General features: G+C 37.8%; 1 protein-coding gene across 4 annotated transcripts; it reads right to left on the reverse strand.

Moving 5' to 3' along the window:
• Positions 1-529: 529 nt before the first annotated feature.
• LOC139933942 (prestin-like) lies at positions 530-26,368 on the reverse strand. Of its 4 annotated transcripts, XM_071928186.1 has the most exons (17): positions 26,158-26,368; positions 24,419-24,778; positions 23,312-23,422; positions 22,312-22,481; positions 20,973-21,137; positions 20,555-20,758; positions 17,746-17,828; positions 17,141-17,288; positions 16,198-16,311; positions 14,660-14,737; positions 13,902-13,997; positions 13,139-13,315; positions 11,286-11,450; positions 9,537-9,753; positions 6,540-6,664; positions 4,361-4,517; positions 530-4,298 (listed from the first exon to the last, which is right to left on the reverse strand). In XM_071928186.1, the coding sequence occupies exons 2-16, from the start codon at positions 24,735-24,737 to the stop codon at positions 4,395-4,397; spliced, it is 2,295 nt and encodes a 764-aa protein (XP_071784287.1). In that variant the 5' UTR covers positions 24,738-24,778; positions 26,158-26,368; the 3' UTR covers positions 530-4,298; positions 4,361-4,394. The 4 variants fall into 4 exon arrangements, with proteins under 4 accessions (XP_071784287.1, XP_071784288.1, XP_071784289.1 ...); XM_071928187.1 differs by having other exon boundaries at positions 530-4,517; positions 26,172-26,368; XM_071928188.1 differs by having other exon boundaries at positions 530-4,517; positions 26,164-26,368.
• Between the last annotated feature and the right edge of the window lie 537 nt (positions 26,369-26,905).

The following is a 26,905-nucleotide window of genomic DNA, read 5'->3' on the forward strand; positions in this document are numbered from 1 at the left end:
ACTCCCATAAATGGCCGACCGTGTTAGTCGACGAGGTAAAAGGAAAACCGTGCAATTTCGAGGCATGTTTGTGTGGATCATTGTATTCTACTTCTACAGCATCTTTCTACCCATATGCATATTATAACAAACGCTTTTCAAAGACCAACTCGACCGATCCAAGGCAACGTGTTCCTTTAATTTAGTATAGTATTTTATACACAGCTTGAGTCTAAAGCAATACTGAAACTTTCCCAACTCCTTTGTAGTATGCAGCGCTGGCAGCGGTTGGTTACCAGTCAAAATGTCATACACTTCGCTTAATTACAACTGGTGTTCTGTTACTGTATTTTACACGTTTATTTGTTGATGGTGGTTTTTTATACATTTTATCGGCAAATAATTTTACTTTTTTATTGAGTTTTTTCCCCCGAATAAAGATTTTTAACTTGGGTCCAGGATCGATACTTTCACTTCGATGTTAAAAAGCAGGCCAACCTACGAACAGCTCTGTTCAAACATAACAAACAACAACCTACAACAAGTACAGTTTATTGTTTCGTTGCTTTAGTTTTTATTAAATACATACACTTCCAGTCATACAGTTTTAAAATCATTTAGTAAAATAAATCTTGGAACTTTAGATATTCCTTTAACTATCTGTTACTCTCATTGCCAGCTTAGAGCTAACTTTCTTCCGACGAATCTTTGAAAATATAAAGTCTTTGCAAGTATACTATTATAATTCCCATGAAGATATAACACAAATGATACAAGAATAATTGCTTAGAAAGTAATAATATAAAATATACATGTAATAATAACAGAATCTTTTGATCAAAAATATTTCGGATGTATCACATTTTGTCATAAATTACTAACACTATACTAATAATATGGTATTTGTCAAGAATTAGGCAATTATAAACAGTGTAAGGAGCTGGTCTTTACTGAGTGGTAATGAGTGGGTTGGTGGTGGGCTATCGAGCCGAAGTCGAGGTCCAGTAACAACAGCCAGCTGCCCAGCAATGTCGTTTCCACGCAATGCAGGCCGGCTCCTAACACTGTTAATGCCATAACACTACTTTTAACCAAAACAATAATTAAAAGTAGGCAGCATTTTTGTTTTCCTTTCACAGTTATTTGTAGAATCGTTCATGTTCAACGGCCAGTCCTAAGGCAGTTAAATTTTGGGTTGGGACCTAATCTCTAACAAATATTACTTTAAAAACTGTTCAACATTAAAATGCATTTTAACGTCTGGCCACCATACATAACGTGTTCTGAATTTATAAACAGCTTCAATGGGAGACTGTGGAACGCTAGCCCATGCAGGTAAAATCCATTCATAAATACTCACGACAGTTTCTCTACTCCTGTTGATGGAGAGCGCATCACATGGGGGTGTTTAAACGGTTGATAATGACCAGTGTTTATAACCTGCTGGCATCCGCGTGTCAGGCGCGGATTATCACGCGGAACGCAATTCGTAGCTATTAGTATTAGCGCGTAATCTATATCTAAGCGCGCGTGCGTACACACAACCCACGCGCAACAGACTTTTCACAAAGCAAATATTTCAAACCTCGATATGTCAATGTATATATATATTTTTTTTTTTCGTTTTTTAACAAAAGGGCATTTATGAATGGGAATAAAAGAATAGTGACTCGTTGTTAAATGTCCGTTTAAAACCTTGCAGGGTCGTTGCCGTGTGATAAAGGCCCTCGCGGGCTTTAAACGGCCGTGTAAGAACTTGTCGCTACCCTTTTATTCCCTTGTTTAGGTACATGTATGTTTGAGCATGAACACATTTCCAAGAATCAATTACCTGCTAAAGTCTCCTGCCATCCTAGCGTCACCTTTCAATAATAATGTTGAAAATAGCTAAGAGTAACTAGGAATATAAATATGAATAGAGGACTTGCGGATACAACCATGTGTAAATTCTTATGTTTTAAAACGGTTAACACTCCCTCACAAGAGATTTTTTTTGTACACATGGTTGTACCCGCAAGTCTACTCTTCATATTTATATTTATAGTTAGTCTTATTGTCCACACCATGCAAAGCTTCAAACTCCACACCATGCAAAGCTTCAAACACCATTTGAAATTATAACACCCCTTACAAATATTCTGCCTTTTCATTTGTTTAGAGCGTGTCACATACCCAATCAATTGTGCATCTGTGTATCTGAAATCCGCGTACGAACGTTACGTGTACAAATGCTGTGTGCATGGACACCTCCTCCTTACATAACTCAGTGTTTCCTCGATACCATATATCTTTGTTTTTCTATTATTCTTTTCTGGTAAATCTGAGCTGCAGTGAACCATTTGATTAGCCCATCAGTTCTTCTTTTAAGATCCTTCAGTCTGATTCAAACTTCATTCTGTTCATTGACCATGTCAATGTCTGTTGGGCTATTGTTCACATTTGCTCCTTATATAAAAAATAAAAAAAAATTAAAAAAGAAAATAAACAGTCTGTTAGAGTGTTATAAAACAAATATTGACTGTTAATTTTGGCTTTTTACCCAAAAACCGACGGTGATCCCCAGACCGTTCCATTTTCCCTCGGCTGCGCCTCGGGAAAATAGAACACTCTGGGATCACCTCGGGAGTCGTGGTTTTAACCATAGAACTCGAAGCAGTCAATATTTATATAATAGCTATTGCAAACTGCTTACCAACCAAAAGGACCTTTGAAATATATATAAAACAAATATTTGGAGGCCTGACGTTATACCAGACTCTTTCTCACCACCAACCATTGTTTTTGCATATAAGAAATATTCTAATGTTGAAAAGGTATTTTTGGTTTGGTTTTTATGTACAAGTTTTAAAAGGGCGAATCAAATAAAGGAAAATTACACCTTTGGTTTTTTGACCAGGGGTGGATTTCATAAAGGTAGTCCTAACTTAGGACTGGTTCTAGGCAATGCTAAGAGATAGGACTGGTCCTAAGTTAGGACCAGTTACTCATCCTTACTTAGGACTAGTCCTATCTCTTAGCATTGCCTAGGACTAGTCCTAAGTTAGGACTACCTTTGTGAAATCCACCCCAGGTTTGATTGTTGATATGTGCAATAAAACTAACCTGCGAAATTCTTATTTCAAAAGTTGGTACCATTTTTGAGGCATCCAAAACATCAGGAGCAATTATGTACATGCTTGAAGAATGTATTTAGAATACACAATCCAAGAAATGTTTCATGCAGGGAATGTTTATCAGATTGAAAAGTTTTAAAATACCTTTCTGTAAAAAAAAAAAAAAAAAAAAAAAAAAACCTCTTCGAAGGGGATCATTTCTCAAAATGCTAATAAACCAATTAGTTGTTATGGTCATTGTATTTTGGAGTAAATACACCAAAAATACCATCTGGCCCTCTAATTCACAAATAATAAAAGAACTTTTAAAATTACTTCGAAAAACATGTTACTTTGCCTAACTGTTTGTCCATCTGCTAAACATTGAGTTGTAGTACAAAACTTGATAAAATAATTTGCAGTAACTTAAAATAGGCCTTTATATTTCAGCTCAATTTAGAGATGTTATCTATTTGTTTGGCAGTTCAGTGCGTATGTTTTTCCCAATCTCCCTGCTGATGATACAGAACGAACTACAAAGATGTATTTTCCTTCACCATTTTCAGATCAATGGGGGGGGGGGTGCTCCTACAGGCAGTTGGGTAACCGCTATTTAGGGGGGGGGCACACACAAGTATGTACATGATGAAAGTGCTAACTACATTCAATGGGATTAACCATTGACAACAAAACAAAAAATTCATATAAAACAAAACTTGCTTGTCTACTCAGTGCAGTAAACACATCAAAATAATAACCTTGAAGTCATAACAGGAAACTGAAGTAGGTCAAACCATAAACCAAATCTCACAATTCCACAGTGAATCTTGTTACATTAAAAAAAACTATTATTCCTACCTATTTGACCATCAACAACAGATATGTATTGAAAGTCACTTTCTATGATTTTTAAGAAAAATAAGTATCACACTCACACAAGAAGATCTATCAAATAATGCACAATTAAAATAAAATCCTTTAAAAAAAGTGAAAGACAAAAAGTCATCTCAAAAGCCAAGGTAATCCAAACAATACCGAAATCAGAAAATTGGAAAGTGTGGTGGTGCGGGTAGATAGGTGTTTATGTATATATTGGTGGAATCCAACTAAGCCTAAATAACCACTCAAGCATTGCTATTAAATCAACAACATAAATGGATCCCAACTAAATTATTCCTCAACAGCAGTGTCTTTGTCGCAATTACATTACCAACTTGAAAATATTACTGGTTATTACAGATTAAAAAAAATGGTTTTCCACGTCATACCGACATTCAAGAATCGATTTATGGTTATTACAGATTTTAAAAATGGTTTTCCACGTCATACCGACGACACTTGATGGTCAACTTTTCCGTTTCTGGCGGACATTAAACTGACCTGGGCTTCGACGGAGGCTGATTCTTGTCTCGTGGCAGGAAAAGTGACCTCTGTATGTGAGGTTGTCTGTGAAAGGTAAGGACAAAACAAGGGATGAATCGAAGAACCGTTAAAGAATTAAAAAGGTAGAGTATCAGCATGATCATATGTCAAAAAAGGAGTGTAGAAAACTTGGCAAAGTTGGACAACGGCTGAAGACAGACCTTTCTGATTAGTGCAAACATGATTAAGCCAACATTTTCAAAGGTTTTATGTTTCATGATCAACATGTCGAGTTGAAACCAACGGTTCTTTTCAGAACCACCCCAACTCATTGGAGATAGTCATTACATGGTGTACCGCAAACCTTTCTATATTTCATGTATATGGTTGAGTGTTAATCACGCAAAACATTAACAACTATTTTGTCAGCTCTGCCAATACTGTATATTTATGCAAAGTGTACTAGCATGATCATGTCACAAATGGAGTATAGAAGATCTTTCATGTTGAAGTAGAGTGACATGGGAGAGGAGGATAATGGAGGATTGAGGTCCTCTGTGGGCAAGTAGGCCTATTGAGCAGGATTAACGGCAGTGGACACTATTGGTAATTACTCAAAATAGTTATTGGCATAACACCTTACTTGTTAACGAGTAATAGGGAGAGGTTGATGGTATAAAACATTGTGAGAAACGGCTCCCTCTAAAGTGATGTAGTTTTTTGAGAAAGAAGTAATTTTCAACTAATGTGATTTCGAGACCTCAGATTTAGAATTTGAGGCCGGAAAATCAAGCATATGAAAGCACACAACTTCGTGTGACAAGGGTGTTTTTTCTTCCACTGTTATCTCGCAACTTCAACGACCGATTGAGCTCAAATTTTCACAGGTTTGTTATTGTACGCATATGTTGAGATACACAAAGTGAGAAGACGTGGTCTTAGACAATTACCAATAGTGTCCATTGTCTTAAAGGGTAATTTTCCATTCAAATTTGGTGCCATAAAAACTGATATTTTTTCACATTACCACGTTACCTCAAAGTGAAATGTTTCTCATAATGCTTTGAAACCTGCTGTAGGCTCCTAACCAATAGTTGTTATTGCCATTATTTTAAGAGTGAATGCCAAAATGTGTACCTTGCCTTAAAGACACTGGGGTCGATTTCACAAAGAGTTAGGACTAGTCCTAACTTAGGACTAGTCCTAGGAGATATACAAATTGCATGGATGGTCCTAAGTTAGGACTGGTAACTGGTCCTAACTCGAGATAAGACTAGTCCTAACTCTTTGTGAAATCCACCCCTGGACACCTTTGGTAATTGTCAAAGACCAGTCTTCTCAGTTGGTGTACACTCTATGATCTCAACATATGCATAAAATAACAAACCTGTGAAAATTTGAGCTCAATTGGTTGTCAAAGTTGTGAGAAAACAGTGGGAAAAAAAACACCCTTGTCACAGGAAGTTGTGTGCTTTCAGATGCTTGATTTCGGGACCTTAAAATCTAATTCTTAGGTCTCGAGATCAAATACAAATATTTTAGTGGAAAATTACATCTTTCTCAAAAACTACTGTACTTCAGAGGGAGCCGTTTCTCACAATGCTTTATACTATCAACGGCTTTCCATTGCTGGTTACCAATTAGGTTTCTATGCTAACAATTACTTTGAGTAATTACCAATAGTGTAATTGCCAATGTCTTTAAAGGCAGTGGACACTATTGGTAATTACTCAAAATAATTATTAGCATAAAACCTTACTTGGTGACAAGTAATGGGAAGCTGTTGATGGTATAAAACATTGTAAGAAACGGCTTCTTCTGAAGTGACGTAGTTTTCGAGAAAGAAGTAATTTTCCACGAATTTGATTCCGAGACCTCAAGTTTAGAACTTGAGGTCTCGAAATCAAGCATCTAAACGAACACAACTTCATGTGACAAGGGTGTTTTTTCTTTCATTATTATCTCGCAACTTTGACTACCAATTAAGCTAAAATTTTCACAGGTTTGTTATTTTATGCATACGTTGAGATACACCAAGTATGAAGACTGGTCTTTGACAATTACCAATAGTGTCCAATGTCTTTAAAGACTTATTCTGTTACTTACAGGTGTGATTGGAAGATGTTGGGAATGAAGAACGGCGTCATGGACAGTTAGATACATGTGATCCAACCCAATAGTGTGGTCGTTTAACCGATCAAAATATTGAAGCAGGGCTTCCCTCGTGGCAACTGGAACAAACAAACAAATCATTTATAATGTAATGTTTAAAGGAACGTTACAGAATTGGTAAGACAAAAAAAAGGGTGAAGATCACATTTTACAAAAAACTTACACGGTCTAATGATGATGATGGTAGAAAACATCCCTTGAACTATTTCTGTCTGAAATTTCATATTTGATTAGAAATAAAAAGTCTAATATCGCGTTTGGGGTTTATTGCTCAGTGAGCTTTTTATTCATTTCTGTATTGGCATCGATGCAATGCAAAATTTGTAATCGGTTTTTCACTATTCTCTCGTGACCAAGATGCCTAATCGAACTCAAACTTCTACAGGTTTGTCATTTTATGTATATGGTGGATTATACAAAGTGCTTACACTGCCAGCAACTTTTTTGCCAGAAAAACCGATTCTGTATAAATGTTCCTTTAAAGACACTGGACACTATTGGTAATTGTCAAAGACCAGTCTTCTCACTTGGTGTATCTCAACATGTGCATAAAATAACAAACCGGTGAAAATTCGGGCTTGATTTGTTGTCGGAGTTGCGAGAAAACTATGAAAGAAAAATACACCCTTGTCACACAAAGTTGTGTGCTTTCAGATGCTTGATTTCGAGACCTCAAATTCTCAATTTGAGGTCTCGAAATCAAATTAGTGTAAAATTACTTCTTCCTCAAAAACTATGTCACTTAAGAGAGAGCCGTTTCTCACAATGTTTTATGCCATTAACCTCTCCCCATTACTCGTTACCAAGTGAGGTTTTATGCTGATAATTATTTTGAGTAATTACCAATAGTGTCCACTGCCTTTAACCATATCAAAGAACTTACTCAAAGCTTCCCTTGTGATTGGTTGAAAGAAAGGAAATGCAAAGATCACGCACGATACTTGGTCATGTTGGTGTTATGAAAAAGTAGGAATATTTTACAAAGTACAAGGGCTGACCTACATGTACATGTACTAATGGTGTAGGCTTTGTTGGCAGACCCACAACTCATGGAGAAAGTTTTATCGATACATGGTTTCTCTACAACCCTGAGTAGGTTCCAATATTTTACCATTTGTTCTATAAGGCAAAATAAATAAAAAATACCAGTTGATCATCCCGATTTTTCAAAAGAGAGGAGGATGAGGGCCTTATTATTTACTGTTTATTTTTATTTTTTCAAGATGGCCGCTTAGTATTTTAAATCAAACAGGCCACCAATTCTTCAGTTTGAACCCATTGCAAACTTATTTTATTATTTGTTGCATGAGGACCTGTGGTAACACTATTACTGTATTAGTATTACCAGGGTCGGATTCGTAAAAAGATTTGCTGGTAGGCATTCACTATTAATGTTTTATGAAACGGACAGTTACACGTGTTTGAGAGCATCCCGTTAGATATCGAAAAAGCTCCAGTCCCTTTTTTTTTTTTTTCCCACAAAAATCGAAAAATAATAAATAGTAATAAAAAGATGCGGCCCCAAAAAAGGATGCGGGCGGGGACGATCAACTGGTATTTTTATTTTATTTGGCCTCAGCCATTTTGAGATATGGTGGACACGATACTATGACACTATTAGGTTTGGGTAAATCTGTCTGCCTACACTCAAATCAAACAGTGCACTCATATAGGTGTATGCCATACCTCGAAAAAGGCTAATGAAGCATCTTTTGAATAACACACTCTGGAAGTCAAATATTTTCTTCAAACGCCTGTGATGTAACGTCTTTTTGATTTAACTTATATTATAACTAAAGTAAATGTGTATTTTACTTTCCCTGCTGAGCCCATCCGCTTTTGATCGGTTTTGTTAGTTTGTTTGTATGTCTACAGATTTATAGTTTGTTCAAATACAGGTACACCCCTTTTACCCAACCAGTATGTCATTAATGTTACATGGGTGTTAAGTTTGGGCTCAACGGGTGTACCTGTCTGAGACTCATGCTTGTAAGTTTTGCTTCTTAGTGAGCTCCCCTGAAGTATCATAAAAGAGTATTAAATTTATTTCCTCCTGGCTTAACTGTATCATTTGGAACAGGTACACGGTATATTATTGCCTACATTTATTTTACAACGTTACTCTGGAAACAATAAACCTTAAAGGATTTGGGTACTTTTTGTAGTACATAACACAATTTCCACAGATTTACATTAAACATACACCGTTTGCATTAATGAGAGTAGAAAACGTACCCTAAAATATTAGTTGCTGAGGTGCTGTAGTTTTTAAGAAATGATTAAAACAAGGTCATGAAAATATGTTTTTTACATGCTAAAATAATTTTCGTCTCATAATCACCGAGACGAAAATTATTATCATGACATTGTTTTACTCATTTCTCAAAAACTACAGCACCTCAGCAAGTAATATTTTCAGAGAAGTTTTCTTCTATCGTTATCTTCAAACTGTGTAAGTTGAATGTAAATCTGTGGACATTATGTTTTTTGTCCTACAAAAAGTACATTAAAGGTAGATGACACTATTGGTAATTGTCAAAGACTAGCCTTCACAGTTGGTGTATCTTAACATATGCATAAAATAACAAACCTGTGAAAATTCAAGCTCAATCGGTTATCGAAGTTGCGAAATAATAATGAAAGAATGAAAAACCTTGTCAAACAAAGTTGTGTGCGTTTAGATGGTTCATTTTGAGACCTCAAGTTTTAAATCTGAGGTCTCGAAATCAAATTCGTGGAAAATTACTTCTTTCTCGAAAATTATGTAACTTCAGAGGGAGCCTTTTCTCACAATGTTTTATACCATCAACCTCTCCCCATCACTTGCACCAAGAAAGGTTTTATGCTCATAATTATTTTGAGTAATTACCAATAGTGTCCACTGCATTTAAATCCTTTTGAAAAAGATAAAAGGAAATGGTGAGTTTTTACCTTTACACCCTGCGAAGACTACGTGGATTTCTTTCTTGCAGCAGTGATCGACAATTGAATGCAGCGTCTTCAGACCGACCATGTCGACGAAACTGAACATGCTACAATCGATAATAACGGTGTGGAGGGGACTGTCTGATGATGTTATCGCACCAGAGAGACTGGAGAGTTCTGAGGTTTCTGATGAGCTCTGGGGAGTCCCTTCGTTGCCGTTGTGCTGATGATAGAATGGGTAAGAAGTAATGTAAAGGAAGTATTAGCATGGGTAAGATGTTGTATTATAAGTTATCACACAAGCGCGAGTGGAATACGGAAAAATATAGCACTTCTGCATCCCATACCCAACGAGGCCGAACGCAAAGTTGGATATGGGACACAGATGCGCCATATTTTTATTTATTCCACGAGCGCTTGTGTGATAATATGTGAATTTATCTTCCAGTTTAACATATTTAAGGCGCAAAGTTTCAAATTTCAGAACGTTATTTTGCGTTGAAGCGCACAAAGTTTAGAATGTAATTTTTGCATTGTCCGTATACGGAGCGTGACGCATTTACATTCACAATACGCACTGTGTAATAAAAACAGAGGAAGTAGGATATAAAACAGAGGAAGTAGTATATATGTTTTTATCCCCCTAGTAGTTCGAGCATCTGATTGGTGGATTAGCGCGTCCTGGACGATAAATAGGAATTATTAGGCGAGAGTCTGTTTAAATTCACTGCTCTAGAAGGTGGAAGGTGGGGGGTTTTAATCCTGGGACCCATTTTCTGACAAGTATTGTATACTTCAAGGCAAAGTAAGATGACGTATAGTGGAATTGTTAATTGAGTGTCTGTTTCAAGATTGGGTTATTACTGAACATAAAAACGTACTCTGTGAGAAGCACTGCAGCTGTTTATAGCATTAACTATGTTAAAAAGGATTCACCTTAAAGAAATATGAAGTGGATAATTTTCAAACAAATACCATTTGAATCTGAAAAACGATTTGTGTTTATGAATCATTTCTCAGATTTCTGAGGTTCGGTTTTTCATTCCCGAAATGCTGCAACCAGAAATGCGGTCGTTATCGCCAACATGGATGAACTTGACATTCTCGAAAACGCTACAACCTTTTGCAACGAATTTCTTATAGGTTACTTTTATTGTAAAAATCGACATTTACACATGATTGAAACAATTGAACGGTTCCAAAAACCAAAAGGTACTCTTTGCCTTTAAAGAACTCGATGAGATTGGGCCCAAAGGTGTAAGGCTGTGTCCGAAATGGCGACTTCTGATACAGCTACGGCTAGATCAGCGTATGTGTCAGTGTTGAAGAATAGGCAGATGCCTATGGCATCTAATGGGTGGCATGGTTGGCTTACGTGCGTAAAGCGCTCACCTCTCACCAAGGTGACCCCAGTTCGATTCCCGGACAGGGCCATATGTGAGTTGAGCTGTGCGTTGGTTCTCTGTTGTGCCACAAGGGTTTTCCAGACCATCCATTTATCCTCCCTCGGGAAAAAATCAAAAACTTTTGATCTTGGCTGTGCTATGTGGTCATAATAGGTTGATGTGGCTGGCAGCCAAAGGCGCCCTTTCATGCCAGCTTCTCGAAAATGTTGTAGCCACGTCCTTTGCAATTCAGCTCTTAGCTGTGAGTAAGGATGGTTAGCCCACTAAATTATTACTATTATGCGCAATCTAGCCATAGCTGCAGCCAAAGTCACAGGTTCAGACACAGCCTTAGAGACTTGAAACTCACCGGTTGGGTCCCATTAAGACCATTTCCATTAATAGTGTCACTGGTACCTCGTCGTTGTTTCTTCTTGAAGACTTTAGAATAGAGAGAATTCTTGAAGTATTCGGCGTTGACGAAACACAGGCAGGACTGAGATCTGAATATCTTAATCCCAGGAACCTGTTCCGCCTGTGTAGTCAACATAATGAAAACTCTGATTAAATTTCATTTTGTTGTAAGTGGTTTTCAATTAAGTTCCTAAATTTGCTAAGCATAAAGAAAACCTGCTAAATAGAAGAAACTTTACATAGTTTTCAATTAAGTTCCAAGATTTGCAAAGAATAAAGAAAACCTGCTAAATAGAAGTAAATTTACCCAAACTTGTTAAGCATAACTAAATTCTGCTCAATAGACTAAATTTAAATGGTTTTCAATAAAATTCCCCAAATTACTAAGCCTTCTGAAATCCTGCTAAAAAAAAGAAATTATTACTTGCCAATGATGTACATTAACCAATTAGAGACCATAGCGGCCACTACTTGTAGCAGCATTTACTCAAATGCCCATAGCGGGCTCTAGTGGCCAAGAGAAGTTTAAAGGTACTTCAATCGACCCAAAGATAATATTATATAACAACAAGTGATAATAATTAATTTAATATTTACACTGCCAGCCTAACATAAACATTATTAAGTGCAGAACAAGTTTTAAAATACACAGAATGGAAGAAAAAGATAACGAAACAACACTGGTCACCAGGCCACTGCCCAAAGCACAGTATGGGGAAACGTCTGTCTCGTCAACAGAGAACTAACAGTCACTACTAGTAGGGAAACCTTTCAGTATGAAACATATTTCATCAATACTGGGAATGATATATTATAGGCTTCTGCAGACTTCTCCAACTGTTGAACCTGAGGGCAAAAATAATCGTACATATGTACATCAGAATTAAGTATTTAAAGTAGGACAAACATCATGCCTGCAATATACAATCAGGTATTACACAAATTACCAGTTACAATAAAAACAACAGACAATAAGAAATGGAAAGTACATGTAAATTACGCAGAGTAAACACATTCAATAAAGGAAAACACAAAAAGATCACAACATTCCACAATGCTCATTTTACGTGAGTTACTTTGGTATTAGAACAAGCAGTTCGTGTTGAGTTTGTGGTTTTTACAGTCACCAACTGCTTTACGGTAACCCTCAACACCTACAGCCATCGTTGTGGTGCTTTTGCTGTGATGCCCTTTGTAAACTTAAAAATAAAATTTTCTTTAAAGGCAGTGGACACTATTGGTAATTATCAAAGACTAGCCTTCACAGTTGGTGTATCTCAACGTATGCACAAAATAACAAACCTGTGAAAATTTGAGCTCAATTGGTCATCGAACTTGCGAGATAATAATGAAAGAAAAAAACACCCTTGTCACACGAAGTTTTGTGCATTTAGATGGTTGATTTCGAGACCTCAAGTTCTAAATCTGAGGTCAAATTTGTGGAAAATTACTTGTTTCTACATCACTTCAGAGAGAGCCGTTTTTCACAATGTTTTATACCATCAACCTCTCCCCATTACTCGTCACCAAGAAAGGTTTTATGCTAATAAATATTTTGAGTAATTACCAATAGTGTCCACTGCCTCTTAACAGAGGGAAACTGCAGAGCCCCTTCAAGAGTGAAGCTCTATAATCACACTGGGACAATGCCAATGTATATGGTCCGTCAAATATGGTTTCCACCGAGCTTTGAGACTGCCCATTCACATTCTCTGAAACCTTAGACTTACAACTCTCCCTGATTCTGCAGAATCTTTCCATTTCTCATGAACTTCTCAACTATCCTGAGACTTAAAATATTTGACTTACTGCCTCATAGTAGTTGATATCTCTGTAGATGTCAGTGCCAGGAATGCGGCCGATGATCGAGCTGTAAGGTTGCTGGGTGCGTATGATGACCGTCATTAGGGAGAACACAACACCTATAGCCAAGCCAATATCCACGCCGAGTAAGATGGTAGAGAGACAGGTTACCATCCATATCAACTAGGAGGGCAAAAACAACAATGAGTCCTAATAACATGAAATCAAATCTTCTTTTCAAATCTATTAAAGCAAAATTTTTCACAATATTAATGCCCATATCAATTTGTTATAAATACAATCGCGATTTGTATATTGGGCTGAGGGTGCTTATACTTAAAGAAACCCCATTTGCCAAACTCGCCCGAATTTTTGTTACCATTACATAGGTTGAATGATAACATGAACAGCAAAATTCTTAATTGTTTACAAGAAAAGAAGACAGAGGGGTAGAAGTTGGGTAGTGTCATTTAAAAGTTGTTTTTACTCCGAGCAAATTAGCCATTTAATTAACCATTTGTTTACTGTTAAATAAAAAAATTCTTGTTGAAATGTTGATGAGAAACTTTGAGACAGGTTAGTTCTTGCGCCAACTTCATATCTACTTGGGCCCCCGCACCAAGGCCCTGTGCTGCCTTTTAATGATGGCCCTCATTGCGCGGTCTGCACTCCCATCAATATTGAGCAAGGCGGACGAGGGAGAGAATGTTTATTGTCACAATGCGAATGGGTGCCCCAAGCATGTTTGACAAAATGGTAGAATACTCACAAAGTCATAGGTTGAAACCTGCCACAGTAGTACCAGATCCTTGACCTGACGAAACATGCCAGCAAGCGCTACTACAATGATGGATGCAAGACAGCACTGTGAGCAATGAAGGAATGGAACATCATTAATAATAATCAGCTCTTACATTGCGCTTTATCTACCATCGTCTCTAAGCACTTATTATGATTTTTTATTACTAGTCACATTTATATAGCACCGAGTGGAATACAGAAAAATATATTGCTTCTGCATCCCATACCCAAATGAGGCCAAAGGACGAGATGGGTTTGGGTAACAGATGCAGAACAAAATAATATATTTTAAATAAGAAAAACATCACAGAAAGTCACAGGCCTTGAATTTTCTTCATGAATCTGCGATAAGATCTTTCCTGACGATGACGAGAGCAAGCTAGTCAAAACATTGAGACCAGTTCAAAAACTGATTCCGCTGCAGTACAGTTAATCATGATCCTATAAGCTAAAGTAGTAGTTACAGCCTATTTTCTATACCATCTGCCCGGTATTAGTTAAAAAAGCAGGACAGTTCTTTTCAGAACTGAGAAGTTTCCCGAACCCCCGAACATCTACTCCGTGGTAGTAGAATAAAGCAAGACAGTTCTCTAAGAACAAACTCTACCTGGCAAGTAGATACACACATGGTGTTAGTTACACACATGGTGTTATCGCAAACCAAATTAATATTGATACCTCACCATGCAATGCCTCAAATTCTATATAAGATCTTTTTCAGCATACCTTGGGTAAATCTGTAAATAGTGGACCAATAAGAAGTAGAACCAGAAGAACAATCAAGCTGGATATCAGTCCAGCAAGCTGTACAGAAGAAATTAACATCAACAAAAAATATGAATATTCAGGCAACGCAAAGTCTTGATACTTTTATGAATGTTATTGTATCGTTATTTCTCTCCACAAGCTCAATAAAATCACACACTGAAGAGAAAAACTAAGACCTAAAATATGGTGGAGGAAAAGGAAATGTTTCTACAACCTAAATGTTCCGTCTGCCGATTCTAAAAAGGTCAGACAAGAAATATGGAGAAGGATACACTAAGAAGGAAAAGGAAATGTTCTACAACCTAAATGTTCGGTCTGCCTATTCTAAAAAGTTCAGACAAGAAATATTAAGAAGGCTACACTAAGGAGGAAAAGAAAATGTTTCTACAACCTAAATGTCCCGTCTGCCGATTCTAAAATGTTCAGACAAGAAATATACACAGGAAAAAACAAATAATATAAACAATTGTATTTTCTGTTTGAGTTTGACCTACTATTCAATTTTTATTAGACACTGCAGACTCACTACTTTTTCCCAACCCCCTCACGATTCCTGCTAAAGCAATCCACAGGCATATATCTCGGATGGGATTTGAACCCACTGCCTTAATTATTCTGTGGCAATTGTCGATACCACTAGATCACTGAGCTTTTCCGGTAAATAGAGTCGGCTCAATTCCAGCAAAAGGATCCAAAACAGGGTCCTGTCCTATACAAAAACTGGAAGGTGAGGAACGATAACACTAGGCCAACCCGACCACCCATGACTGGCATAGTCATAATAATATCAAAGTCTTATATAGCACACGTACATGTATCTACCAAACAAGGTTCTCAAGACGTTTAGGATATACATCAGGCCAAATTTAAAAAAATACCAGTTGATCGTCCGGATTTTTCAAAAAAGAGGAAGATGAGGGCCTTATTATTTACTATTTACTATTTGATGTCTGCTTAGCATTTCAAATCAAACAGGCCACCAATTCTTCAGTTTGAATAAACCGCAAACTTATTTATACCTTATTAGTAGCATCATGGTTGCATGAGGACCTGTGTTAACACTAACACTAACAGGGTCGGATAACACTCAAAAGATTTGCTGGTAGGTATTCACTAATATTGTTTTATGAAACAGACGGTTAAGGATGCTGCCCCAAAAAAGGATGCTTGCGGGGACGTTCAACTGGTATTTTTTTTTATTTGGCCTTATACAGAAAGAAGGATTATTGCAGCTACGAGTTATGAGACCCAGTTGTGTAGCATCTTATAAGGGTTTACAAGGTGGTACGCATATTCAGCAGCAAAAGCCAGGAGCACCGGGGCGAAACCATTTTCTTTTTGAAGTGCACTGGGTTCTGTTACAAAAAATTAGTTACACAACACATGGGACCACCGACTTTACATCCCATCCGAATGACCAAGCAATGGTTAAGTGTCTTGCTTAATGTCACCACAAGTGTCACGGTTGGGGAGTCATGCACTAACTATTGGCTTACCTGAGTTTTACCACCAGATACGTCCTGGACGAGCGACCGTGATAATGAAGCGGAGACCGGGAAACAATTGAAGAAGGAACCAAAGATCTGACAACTCCCATAGGCCAGTAACTCCTAGAACAGAAACAATCAAGAGTTACAAATGTCCCAAATTCCAAAGGAAAGTGAAGGAGGGGTACTTTTATTATTATTAATATTAGCAAGTCCCTTTAAACCAAGTCCCACAACGGTAATGAGGAATGTTTTGATCAGACGTAATGGCATCCTAAAAAGAAGATGTAAATTTGAATCCTACAATGTATCTTTCTTAAAATTTTGCAGTCGGTAGGAAATCCTTTTTCACAATGATATACATGTAAAGCAAACACTGGCGCCGGAACAAATATATTGACCAAATAGGAAGGTTGCCAACATAGGGCTAGATATACCTCAGCTGGTAAGGCATCCGAGGTTGCAGGTTCGAAGCCTGCTCTAGTAAATTTGCCTTTGTGCAACCCAAGCTTATTTAAACTCAGGTTTATTTTAGGTTTATTTTTCCATACCATGTGTACATGTACAATGTAAACTAATTAAAGAACTTTTAAGTTTAACAGTATGGGGAGGTCGCAGACAGAAAGCCTAGGCTTGTACAGGGTCTGGCCTCTACAAAAAGAATACGTATTAATAATATGTTTCATCATGAGTTTTTGAAAATAGATAAATATTTCTATATGTTTATTTATTGAATAAATTTAATTTAATAATTATTAACCTGATAAGTCAAGAAATTAAAGTTACAAAAAAGAAAAATGACCATCTAAAACTTAACAATTTTATTAATATTGAACTTTAATGCAGGAGGAAACTAAGATACTTGAAGTTAAAGTATGGGAACAACAGGAGGACACATATCAGGCACAGATAAAAACTCAAGCACTGTTCCGTAAATAAAATTAATTCCCACCTGATTTGCATCTATCTCATATTTGTGTTTCTTTGCAAATATCTTTGCCATGGAGATGGAAACAGCGAAGCCCACAATTGCGATGGCAATGGCGTCCCCGATGAGAACACTGAAGTAGCCCAGCGAGGGCAGTCTAGGGGCAGGAATACTGCAGCGGGAGCAACAAAAATAAAGACGCTTTAACAAAGACAAATCAAGAAACAAAATGACCTTAACTTTAAGTTTGAGTATTACTTGCAAATGTTATGCATTAAATAAAGACAATTTTCATATATGCCTTTTTAAATATCGAAACAAAATTCAAGTCAAATATTTAAAACAGATAGTTGTAGTTGTGTTGACTGATTTGAAAGTAGAAAAGTAAAATAACTTCGTAGGCCAAACAGACAGATCTTTGTTATTTGAATGTGTCATACATTGTTTTACCATATATGCCCCACAATTTAATATTGGAGTCCAATATGGATAATTATTCGACACTTCACAGCACTGTTCCTAAAAAACGAGTCAGACACACACAGCAACAAAATATAAAGTGAAAACATCCAAAAAGTTTGCAGCTTTGAATGCAAAAAGAGAAAATGAGAGCGAGAAAAGAAATTTACCCTGTGGGAATGTTCCCGACAACAGCCAAGCCCAAATTGTCGTTGAAATGTCCAAAGTATGAGATGACCGTTGCCACAATAATCTGCATTGATAATGTTTGGATGAGTTAGCAAGTAAGCAAACAAATGAATGCCCAGCAACTGCTGAAAATACAGCATTTATGAGAACATCACGCCAGTGCAAAATTATTGTATCTCTCATTGTACATTCTCCTGAAGACGAGCAGAGTTTATTGTTAAAAACTTCAAGACAACACTTACTCTTTTCAGAGCCTACACCCCACAAAAGAAATGTTCACATGGTTGTACCCACAAGATTACTAAGGGAATAAAAGGGTAGGGACGAGTTCTTCTACGCACGCTCAAAGCCGGCAGGGTAGAGCCGAGGGGAGGGCCTTTATCGCACGGCAATTCGAGGTTTGAACAAAAAATTCCCAAAACTTTGTGAAGAATCTGTTCGATGCGCGTGGGTTGTGTTATGCGTGCGCGCTTAGATTATGCGCTGATAGCTATGATTTGCGCGTTCCGCATGATAATCTTGCGCGCCCGACACGCGGAAGCCAGCTCAGTGTGCATGAACAGAGCTCCAGTGTGCATTAACAAAAGGTTTATGCACACCCACATGGCGCTTTCTCCTCCAATAGGAGTAGAGAAACTGTCTGGGGTATTTATGAATATTTATTCATAGTTTCCTCCTACTGTATCTCGACTTTTCACAATGTTGTACAATGTATCTGGCACAAAAAAGGTCAGTACATGTTTTGTTTGCACATCTGGGGTCGATTTCCCCAAAGAGAATCTAACAATCCCTCGCACACACAAAAGGGCAGGGGACCGGTCCTTTTCAGTCGCTGGTCCCCGGTGCTGGAACGCCCTACCAAGTCCTTTTCGGAACACCAACACACTCCAGAGACATTCAAGAGTAAATTAAAAACACATCTATTCTCAAAGTCGTCTTTCTCGTAGCACTCTTCCAGCGCATTGAATTTTGTAAAATGCGCTTTATAAGTCTCGTTTATTATTATTATTATTGTTATTATTAGTATTATTATTAGGACTAGTCCTAGCGCAAGACTAGTCCTAGGAGAAAAGGTTGTACTGAACTGATATATTAAAAACGTACGGCTAGTCCTAAGTTAGGACGAGTAACTCGTCTTAACTCAAGACAAGCTAGTCTCTTTGTGAAATCCACCCTTGGGTGATTTTAAGCAAAATACAAGGTTTACACAAGAAGAGCTATTTTAGGAGATACATCATTTTGCACCAACACAATGAGATGATGGAAAAAGCTAAAAAGATAAGATTAAAAGATCATGCACATTAGGCATGGGATCAAAACAGATCGTTCATTTAACTTCCACCACCATGAAAAAATAAAAAGGTTAAAAGAAAACCTTAAAACATGAAAAGGTAAAAAAGCTAGTAAACCAACAAGCTAAACTGGTCCCACTTACTAGTTTTAAGACTAGAGCAGCATGCATCGGTCCAAAGAAAACTGTGGGGAAAAGGATGTGCTTGGCATAGACCTTATCGCAAATACTGGGGCGTGCGCGTAAAGCTTGGAATTAGGTGCATTGTGGTCTTGCTGGTAGCAAAATTTGATTCATATCTATCCCACAATGCACCTCATTCAACAGTCTGCGCTTGCGCATTGGTATTTGCGATAAGGTCTATGAAGCACTACAGCTGTTGGTAATAAACACTATTCATTAATACCCCAGACAGTTTCTATACTCCTATTGGTGGAGAGCGGGTCACGTGGGGGTGTTTAAATGGTTGATAATGACCAGTGTTTATAACCGGCTGGCTTCCGCGTGTCAGGCGCGCAAGATTATCACGCGGAACGCAATTCGTAGCTATTTGTAAAAGCACATAATCTATTTCTAGAGGCGTAGTCCATTTCTTAGCCCTCGCCTTTGGCTCGGGCCTTTATCACTCGACAATTCGACCCTGCCGGCTTTAAACGGCCGTGTAAGAACTCGTCGCTACCCTTTTATTCCCTTATTTCGAAACAGGATTCCCTTCAAAGTAAAAGCGTCTGGATAATTTCTCAGCGATAAACATTTGAATCCAAGACAAGATTCATGCATGAATCATTTCTCAGACTTCAGAGGGTTGGTGTCGGGAATGCTGAGGTCGAAGATGCGGTTGGTAAACGCTGTCACCTCACTCGATTCAACAATCTTGTAAAAAACCACTACAGGTTTTTGTTCTCGCAATAAGTTGACACTGTATTCAGCTGAAATTTTCCCGTGTTACTTTTATTTGATTTTATTTTCACGTGAAAACTTCCTTGTGCGACAAAGCCCAGTGAAAGCCCAACATTATATCCGAACTCGTGCAAACAAGACCATACACATTCTACTGTAGGTTTACAGCATCACATTCAAGTGCTGTTGGTTAAGCTATCGGAGTGTGAGTTCGTACCCTGGTCATGACACTTGTGTCCAAGACCAAGATGCTTCGTTATAATTGCTTCTCTTCATAATTGCTTCTCTTGGGGTATAAATGGGTACCTGCCAGGGTTGAGGTTGATACTATGTATGAAAGGCCTTTGGAGCGACACAAAAGCTCAGGCTGTTTGTTCCCCAGGGAGCTCAGAAATATTGCAGAAATGTTATCAGCCCAGTGAACAGGGCACTAATGTAAAGCCATTCATTCGATTATTTTCAAGTGCGCTATACATTGACAATTGTTTACACTTTTAACGCCATTTACAATTGTTTGCACTTTTAAGTTATACCGTAGATCCCTTTTCTTTCTTTTTTTGCTACATCTAATTCAATTTTCTTACTATTATTCAACTTACAACGATGAGCTCCGAGGGGACGGGGATATTCCTTCTAGGTTCTCTGACCCGTTGTCTCACCCCGTCTATCACCACGTGTGTCCCCCTGTGTCGTAAGAAGTCTCGGATCTCGTTGATTGCGACTAGAAAGGAGATGGTGATGATGGACGTGATGACTGCCGCCACGTTGACCTGGGAGAGCTTGCTGAAAAACTCAATGTAACCCTGTCGGGTGGAAAGAAAAGTGGTACAAAGTTTAAGGTGCTAAACGCGATTGGGAAGGATAACAAACATCATTGTATGAAGATCATACTACAGTTGTCTTTACTACAAAATAATTTTTTTGGGAGGCAAACAAAAACCGATATTTCTTTATTTTTAGGGCAAAATAAAACTGGAATTCGGGTTAAAAATTGAGAAATTACATCCTTGTACTGACCCTTACGAGGGAAAATGGCCCTGTTGACCTCTGAACTCTGATCCCAAACAGATGTCTGAACTGGCTGGTGAAGACGTGAACCGCTGCTCCAGTAGTGAACCCCCTGACCAGCGGTTCAGAGAGGTAGATGGTGACAAAGCCCAACCTGAAGATGCCCATTAACATCTGAGACGAGAAGGATAGGTGAAGAGAAAATGTTGATGAGTACATTAACAAAAACATTTTGTTTTTCTTGGGGGAAAAATCTACAGGCAACTAAGGTGAGATGACAACATTCCAACGATTTTAAACCAAAACCCCAATATTCGAGCTATTTGAATAAAATACCCATACATTCTAGATACTCCAACCGAGGAATCCAACATTTTAGAGACTCAAATCCAAGACCCCCAATATTCTACAGATTCAAAACCATACCAAAACATTCTCAGACCCCAACATAGACACCTGCAGAACCAATTAAATCATTCTTCAGGCCTGATATTTTACCTGTGAGATGGCAAGGCCATTTCCATTTTGAAAAGGGTACTTCCATTGGAAAATCTTTAAGTCTATGAGAAATTTTTGAAGGGGAACCAAGACCAAGACCAGGGGCCAATTTCATAGAGCTGCTTAAGCAAAAAATTTGCTTAAGCACGAATATAGCTCGCTTATTTTACACATGTTACTGGCCAAAATTTCATGCCATATACATTGCTTATGACTAGTATTTAGCTGTTGTTTACTTAGCATAACAATTGAGTGGTATCTTGGCCGGTCATCTGATTTTACTAAGCAATGAATATTTTGCTTAAGCAAAATTTTGTGCTTAAGCAGCTCTATGAAATTGGGCCCAGGGGCAACAGCGGCAATGGACTCCATGGCCTGCATGTAATTCCAGGCCTGAAGTATGCAATCAGTAAACTAGTTAATCTATTATTTCTGAATTTTTGGCGTTAGATAAAACACTGGTTGACTAGTTCACTGAACATTGATATTAATTTTGACAACACGACCAAGCTGTTTGGAGTCCTTAACGGACCTTGGACGATGAATGACAGAAAGCTCTCGTTTATTCTTGTCAAAAAAGAAATAAATCATTATTTTGGTATGGAAAAAATGATCTTTGTTAAGAATAACAACTTAGACAAGTTCAATACCAAATGGGAGCCTTTTGTATTGCCATGCACATCATCAAATTTCCTGCTTTTGCCATCTGCCTGTTATATTTTCGTACCGTTCTATAAGTAGTTGGTTTTACCAGTATTTTGTGTAGCTTTGTACGTTGAAGTAACTTGAATAAAATTCCCCCTCCAGGAAAAAAAAAAAAAAAGTTAATCTATTATCGCGTCTTTCGTACCTGAGCTATTCCAACAGCTAGGGCCAAAGCGGATGCAACATACACCCTTTGTAAATCATTGTTTTCATCATTTATGGACCCTTCAGTAGCTGCTTCAGTCCCATTGGACGGATCGCTCAGTATTCGGTCGATTGCCTGACCGGTCATGATGCACACAACGGCAAATGTTCCTGTAGCAAATAAGAATAAAGATAGCATCTTATAATATTTATGTGTAAACTCACTTTTGTTCGACACACAACCTAGGCATCAGAAATAAATTATGTACCAAACCATGATTTGATAAACTGTTCATCATCAAGGCCCAATTTCACAGAGCTGCTTAGTAGACAGTTGTGCTTAGCGATTCTGTGCTTAGCAAAAATCTGCAGGAAACCAGTTAAAGACAGTGGACACTATTGGTAGTTATCAAAGAACAGTCTTCTCATTTGGTGTATCTCAACATATGCAATAAATAACAACCCTGTAAAAATTTGAGCTCAATCTGTTGTCGTTGCGAGATAATAATGAAAGAAAAAAACACGAAGTTGTGTGCTTTCAGATGCTTGATTTCGACACCTTGAGGTCTCGAATTCGTGGAAAATTCCTTTATTCTTGAAAACTATGTCACTTCAGAGGGAGCCGTTTCTCACAATGTTTTATAATATCAACCTCTCCCCATTACTCGTAATCAATCATGTCAAGTACGGTCTTATGCTAATAATTATTTTGAGTAATTACCAATAGTGTCCACTGCCTTTAAAGATGGTGTGAGTGATATACGATACTTTGAGTATTCTTTATTCTGGTAAGCATAATTCTGCTTAGCAACCTTTTGTGCTTAAAGGCAAAGTATCCCTTTAGTTTTTAGAACCATCTTGAAGATGATTAAAGCATACTGATCAAAACATTAAGTTTTGCCACAACTGCTTCCATTCAGAACCACCTCAACACATATACTCAAAGAGAGATTTTCAAGATATTTAGTTTGAATGTAAACTTTTGGTGTTATGAAACTTACCAAGTGATATGTGCCGTGACGTTCCCGTGATGGTATAACATAGAACGGAAAAGAATGCCACATATAGACCATACACAGGAGGCAGTGCAGCTAGAAGTGCATACGCCATTGCTGTTTAGAGAAGAGAAAATTTGAACTAAATTGCTGTACCAGGGCTTGAATTAATGGAAAATATAGTGTACCAACGGCTCTTGCCAGAGCCAACACTCCTAGTGGTTCTGTTGTACCCTTAGAGGAACACGTTGCCTTGGATTGGTCGAGTTGGTCTGTAAAAAGCATTTGCAACCGTTTGTTATAAAATGCATATGGGTAGAAAGATGTTGCAAAAGTAGAATACAATGATCAACACAAATATGCCTCAAAATTGCACGGTTTTCCTTTTACCTCGTCGACTCGCATGGTCGGCCATTTATGGGAGTCAAATTTGAATCTCCCATAAATGACCAACCGTGTTAGTTCGCACAGTAAAAAGAAAACCACACAATTTCGAGGCAAACTTGTGTGGATCATTGTATTCTACTTTTAAATCATCTTTCCAACCATATATATGCATTTTATAAAAAAAACGGTCACAAACGCTTTTTATAGACCAACTCGACCGATCCGAGACAACGTGTTCCTTTAATCTAACAGGTCACTTCTTCTATTCTCCACAATTTGAAGAGCTTCAAGACATAATCTCCGCCTAGCTGGTCTCTTTTCTTGGCATCTCTGAATGATGATTATGGTATTTTGATGTATTGGCACAACTGCGCACAGTTGTAAATCTGTCAAGGCTAGACAATTCAGTTGGTATAGTGCCAGCACAATCCGGAAGTTGTTGGTTCAACTTAGAAACCAGCTCTACAACCCAAAATTAGTTTCTGAATGTCATAATTAAAAACCATACAATTAGAAAAAGCTTAGACAGACATAGGAATCTTCAGGCCCAACTCAACACTGAGGCAACAAAGGCGATTGCCTCCATGCCCCCTGTACATTGCCTTGGTGCCCTTGGTTTCGTTGAAATGCTCCAGTAGAAATTTACATAGGGTGCCCTTTACCAAAAAGAAAATGCCTTGGTGCCCTTGCCGTTTAAAAAAATACATACAGGCCTGAGTCTTATACCTTGAGGTATTCTCATAGTTCCAACAGTCAACCCTGAGATGATGTCACTCAATAAGTTCTGTCGGACCTCATATGCAGGCAACCACTTGAAGATGGGAAATCGCCCAGTCATGAAACTCTTTACACTACTCAGTGTGCACCGCTGCTGTCCGACGAACTGCCGTACCCTCATCGACGCGGACTGATCAAGGTCGTTCTGTTCGTAGCCCTGCTGGAACTCATGCTCCGTGTAGACTGGACGGGAAACCTTCATGTTGATGCTTCGTATGTGTCGACGACGTCGGGCATGGTTGGTGTTATCTTCCATATTGGAAGCCATGATTCCTTTGTGTTTCCTTCAAATGTTGTTTTGATTTAAACCTATTTTACGGAAAGATTGGGAACAATTCATTGTTTATGAACATATTTAATAGAAATATAATTTATAGTCATAAATACCTCAGACAGTTTCGCTATTCTTATTGGTGGAGAGCGCGTCACGTGGGGGTGTATAAACCTTTGATAATGACCAGTAAAAAATGTTGAAACATGGGCGTGACACGCGAGCTTGCACCTGTGCTTATAAGACAGTTTCTTCATTCCTATTGGTCGAGAGCAACGGCTCAAACAGTTGTGCCACATCACGCGATATGCACGAAGCGCACAGCTTCACCTTATAAGGAGTTGTTTATCCGAGGGCCTTATCATTTCATAGCTAGCTAGAGGGATGTTGTGTTTAAAGAAATCATTGAACAATTAAAAATTTTGCATTTATTTTACCTTTTGACCAAAAAGTGTTGATGTTTTTTGACCAAAAAGGTATTTATCATAATATGAATGGGAATCAAAGTGTGTTGAATCGGTTTTCAACTAGTGGTTCTTTATAGTTTACCTCGACTTCGTCTCGGTAAAATGATCAAGTCCAGGCCCCGGCACGGGTTTAAAACCACAAGTTAACAACCTCCTCACCACACATTGATTCCCTTATTTATATCACTTTGGATGACATTCCGTATGGCGCCACCACCTTTTCACTCATTTTTACAAAAGGGATATCTCATTGAGGTAAATTAGATACTATATTATATCATATCGAATGAAAAAGTGGTGGCGCCATACGGAAACCTTATTGTCACTTTTGTATTATTAATTTCTGTCTTTTTCACTTCTTTTTTTTCTTTATTATTTTTAGTGTTTTAGAAAAATAAAGAAACTATTTATTTTGAAACTAGGCCTAGTAGTAGTAGTAATAGGCCTACGGTTCAAAATAATCTGATGATAATCTGACTTTGGAGCAAAACAAATGCATTGTCTGCATGTGATATAGAGATGTAGAAAACAGTTTGAAAACCATTCATTAAATTGAAAACAAATGATTAGGCCTACATTTTATATGGAAAAGAATGAAACATGATTTATTCCTGTAATTCTCAATCTCAAGACAAATTACAAAAGTAATGTAATGGGTAAGGAGAGCAAGGGAATCAAATAATTATTAAGGTGATCATGGCCTATGTTAATACTGTCCATTCATGTTTAATTGACTCACTCTCAGGCAGGCTAATGATGGGCATGATGGGCTACCTAAAAATAGAACAGGAATTAGGAAAGGGTTCCGTTATGGCGCCACCACTTTTTCATTCGATTATGAAACTTGATTGAAAGTATCTCATTTACCTCAATAAGAACTCCCTTTTTGTAAAAATGAGAGAAAAAGTGGTGGTGTCATACGGAAAGTTATCCAAACACTGAAAACTTACACTCACAATCAAACATCAGCGAACATAATTATGAAAACACGGTAATTGGAGACTCCATTTAAGTTTTACAACATTCCGACAGCAAAAAGTTACGAGGACGGACGAAACACTCATTAAACACTCATTAAATTTGAGCCCACACTAGTTTTAGTCATTGCACTTAGTTTTTAATGTTCGTCAACGACCGTCATTGATGTTGCATGATGTTGTGTGTGGGGTTTTTCCCCGAGTGTGCGAGGCACTGCTCGACCGTCGTATAAAAGGTGCCGATTTCGAAGCCGAAGCTGAGACTCATTGATTGATTGGCAGTCGGCTTCGCTGCCTTTTGTTTTTTGGTCTGCACTTTAGAATTCCCATCCTCAAAAAGAATACCTGATGTTTTTTAATTCCCTTTTTAGAGCGATTTAGATTTTTCTATTGACTACGACAGTAGTGGCAATTGATGGCAATTGATGTACGTGAGAAAAAATTGCTCTCCGGCTGGCTCTCTGTCTTGTACCCGCATACTTTGAAATCCCACGTGGACTTGTCCGTTTTATTAGCCATTGTGGCGTTAGTTAAAAGGTGTCTCTTATGTCAAAATTGCTAAAAATTAGTACAAAGAGACCCAGTGACTTTCTGAGTGTCTAATACGTAACTGTTTAGGCCAATTTGGTTATCTAATTTAACATGATTATTCTTTGAACTTATATTCTACACAAATTCCTATGAGTGCCGTGTTAAAATAATCAAAAATGTGCAAGTTATT

This window comes from Asterias amurensis, chromosome 2, assembly GCF_032118995.1.
Source record: "Asterias amurensis chromosome 2, ASM3211899v1".
NCBI classification, from domain to species: Eukaryota; Metazoa; Echinodermata; class Asteroidea; order Forcipulatida; family Asteriidae; genus Asterias; species Asterias amurensis.

Bases quoted from the DNA above. Each gene is read 5' to 3' on its own strand.
- LOC139933942 (XM_071928187.1), bottom strand. From the start codon at position 24,737: ATGGCTTCCAATATGGAAGATAACACCAACCATGCCCGACGTCGTCGA. The intron at 17,289-17,745 runs GTAAATTTCTTT...CTCCCGCTGCAG, and splicing joins GTCGGGAACATTCCCACAGG to TATTCCTGCCCCTAGACTGC. The intron at 16,312-17,140 runs GTGGGAATTAAT...TTTCTGTTCTAG, and splicing joins ATGAGATAGATGCAAATCAG to GAGTTACTGGCCTATGGGAG.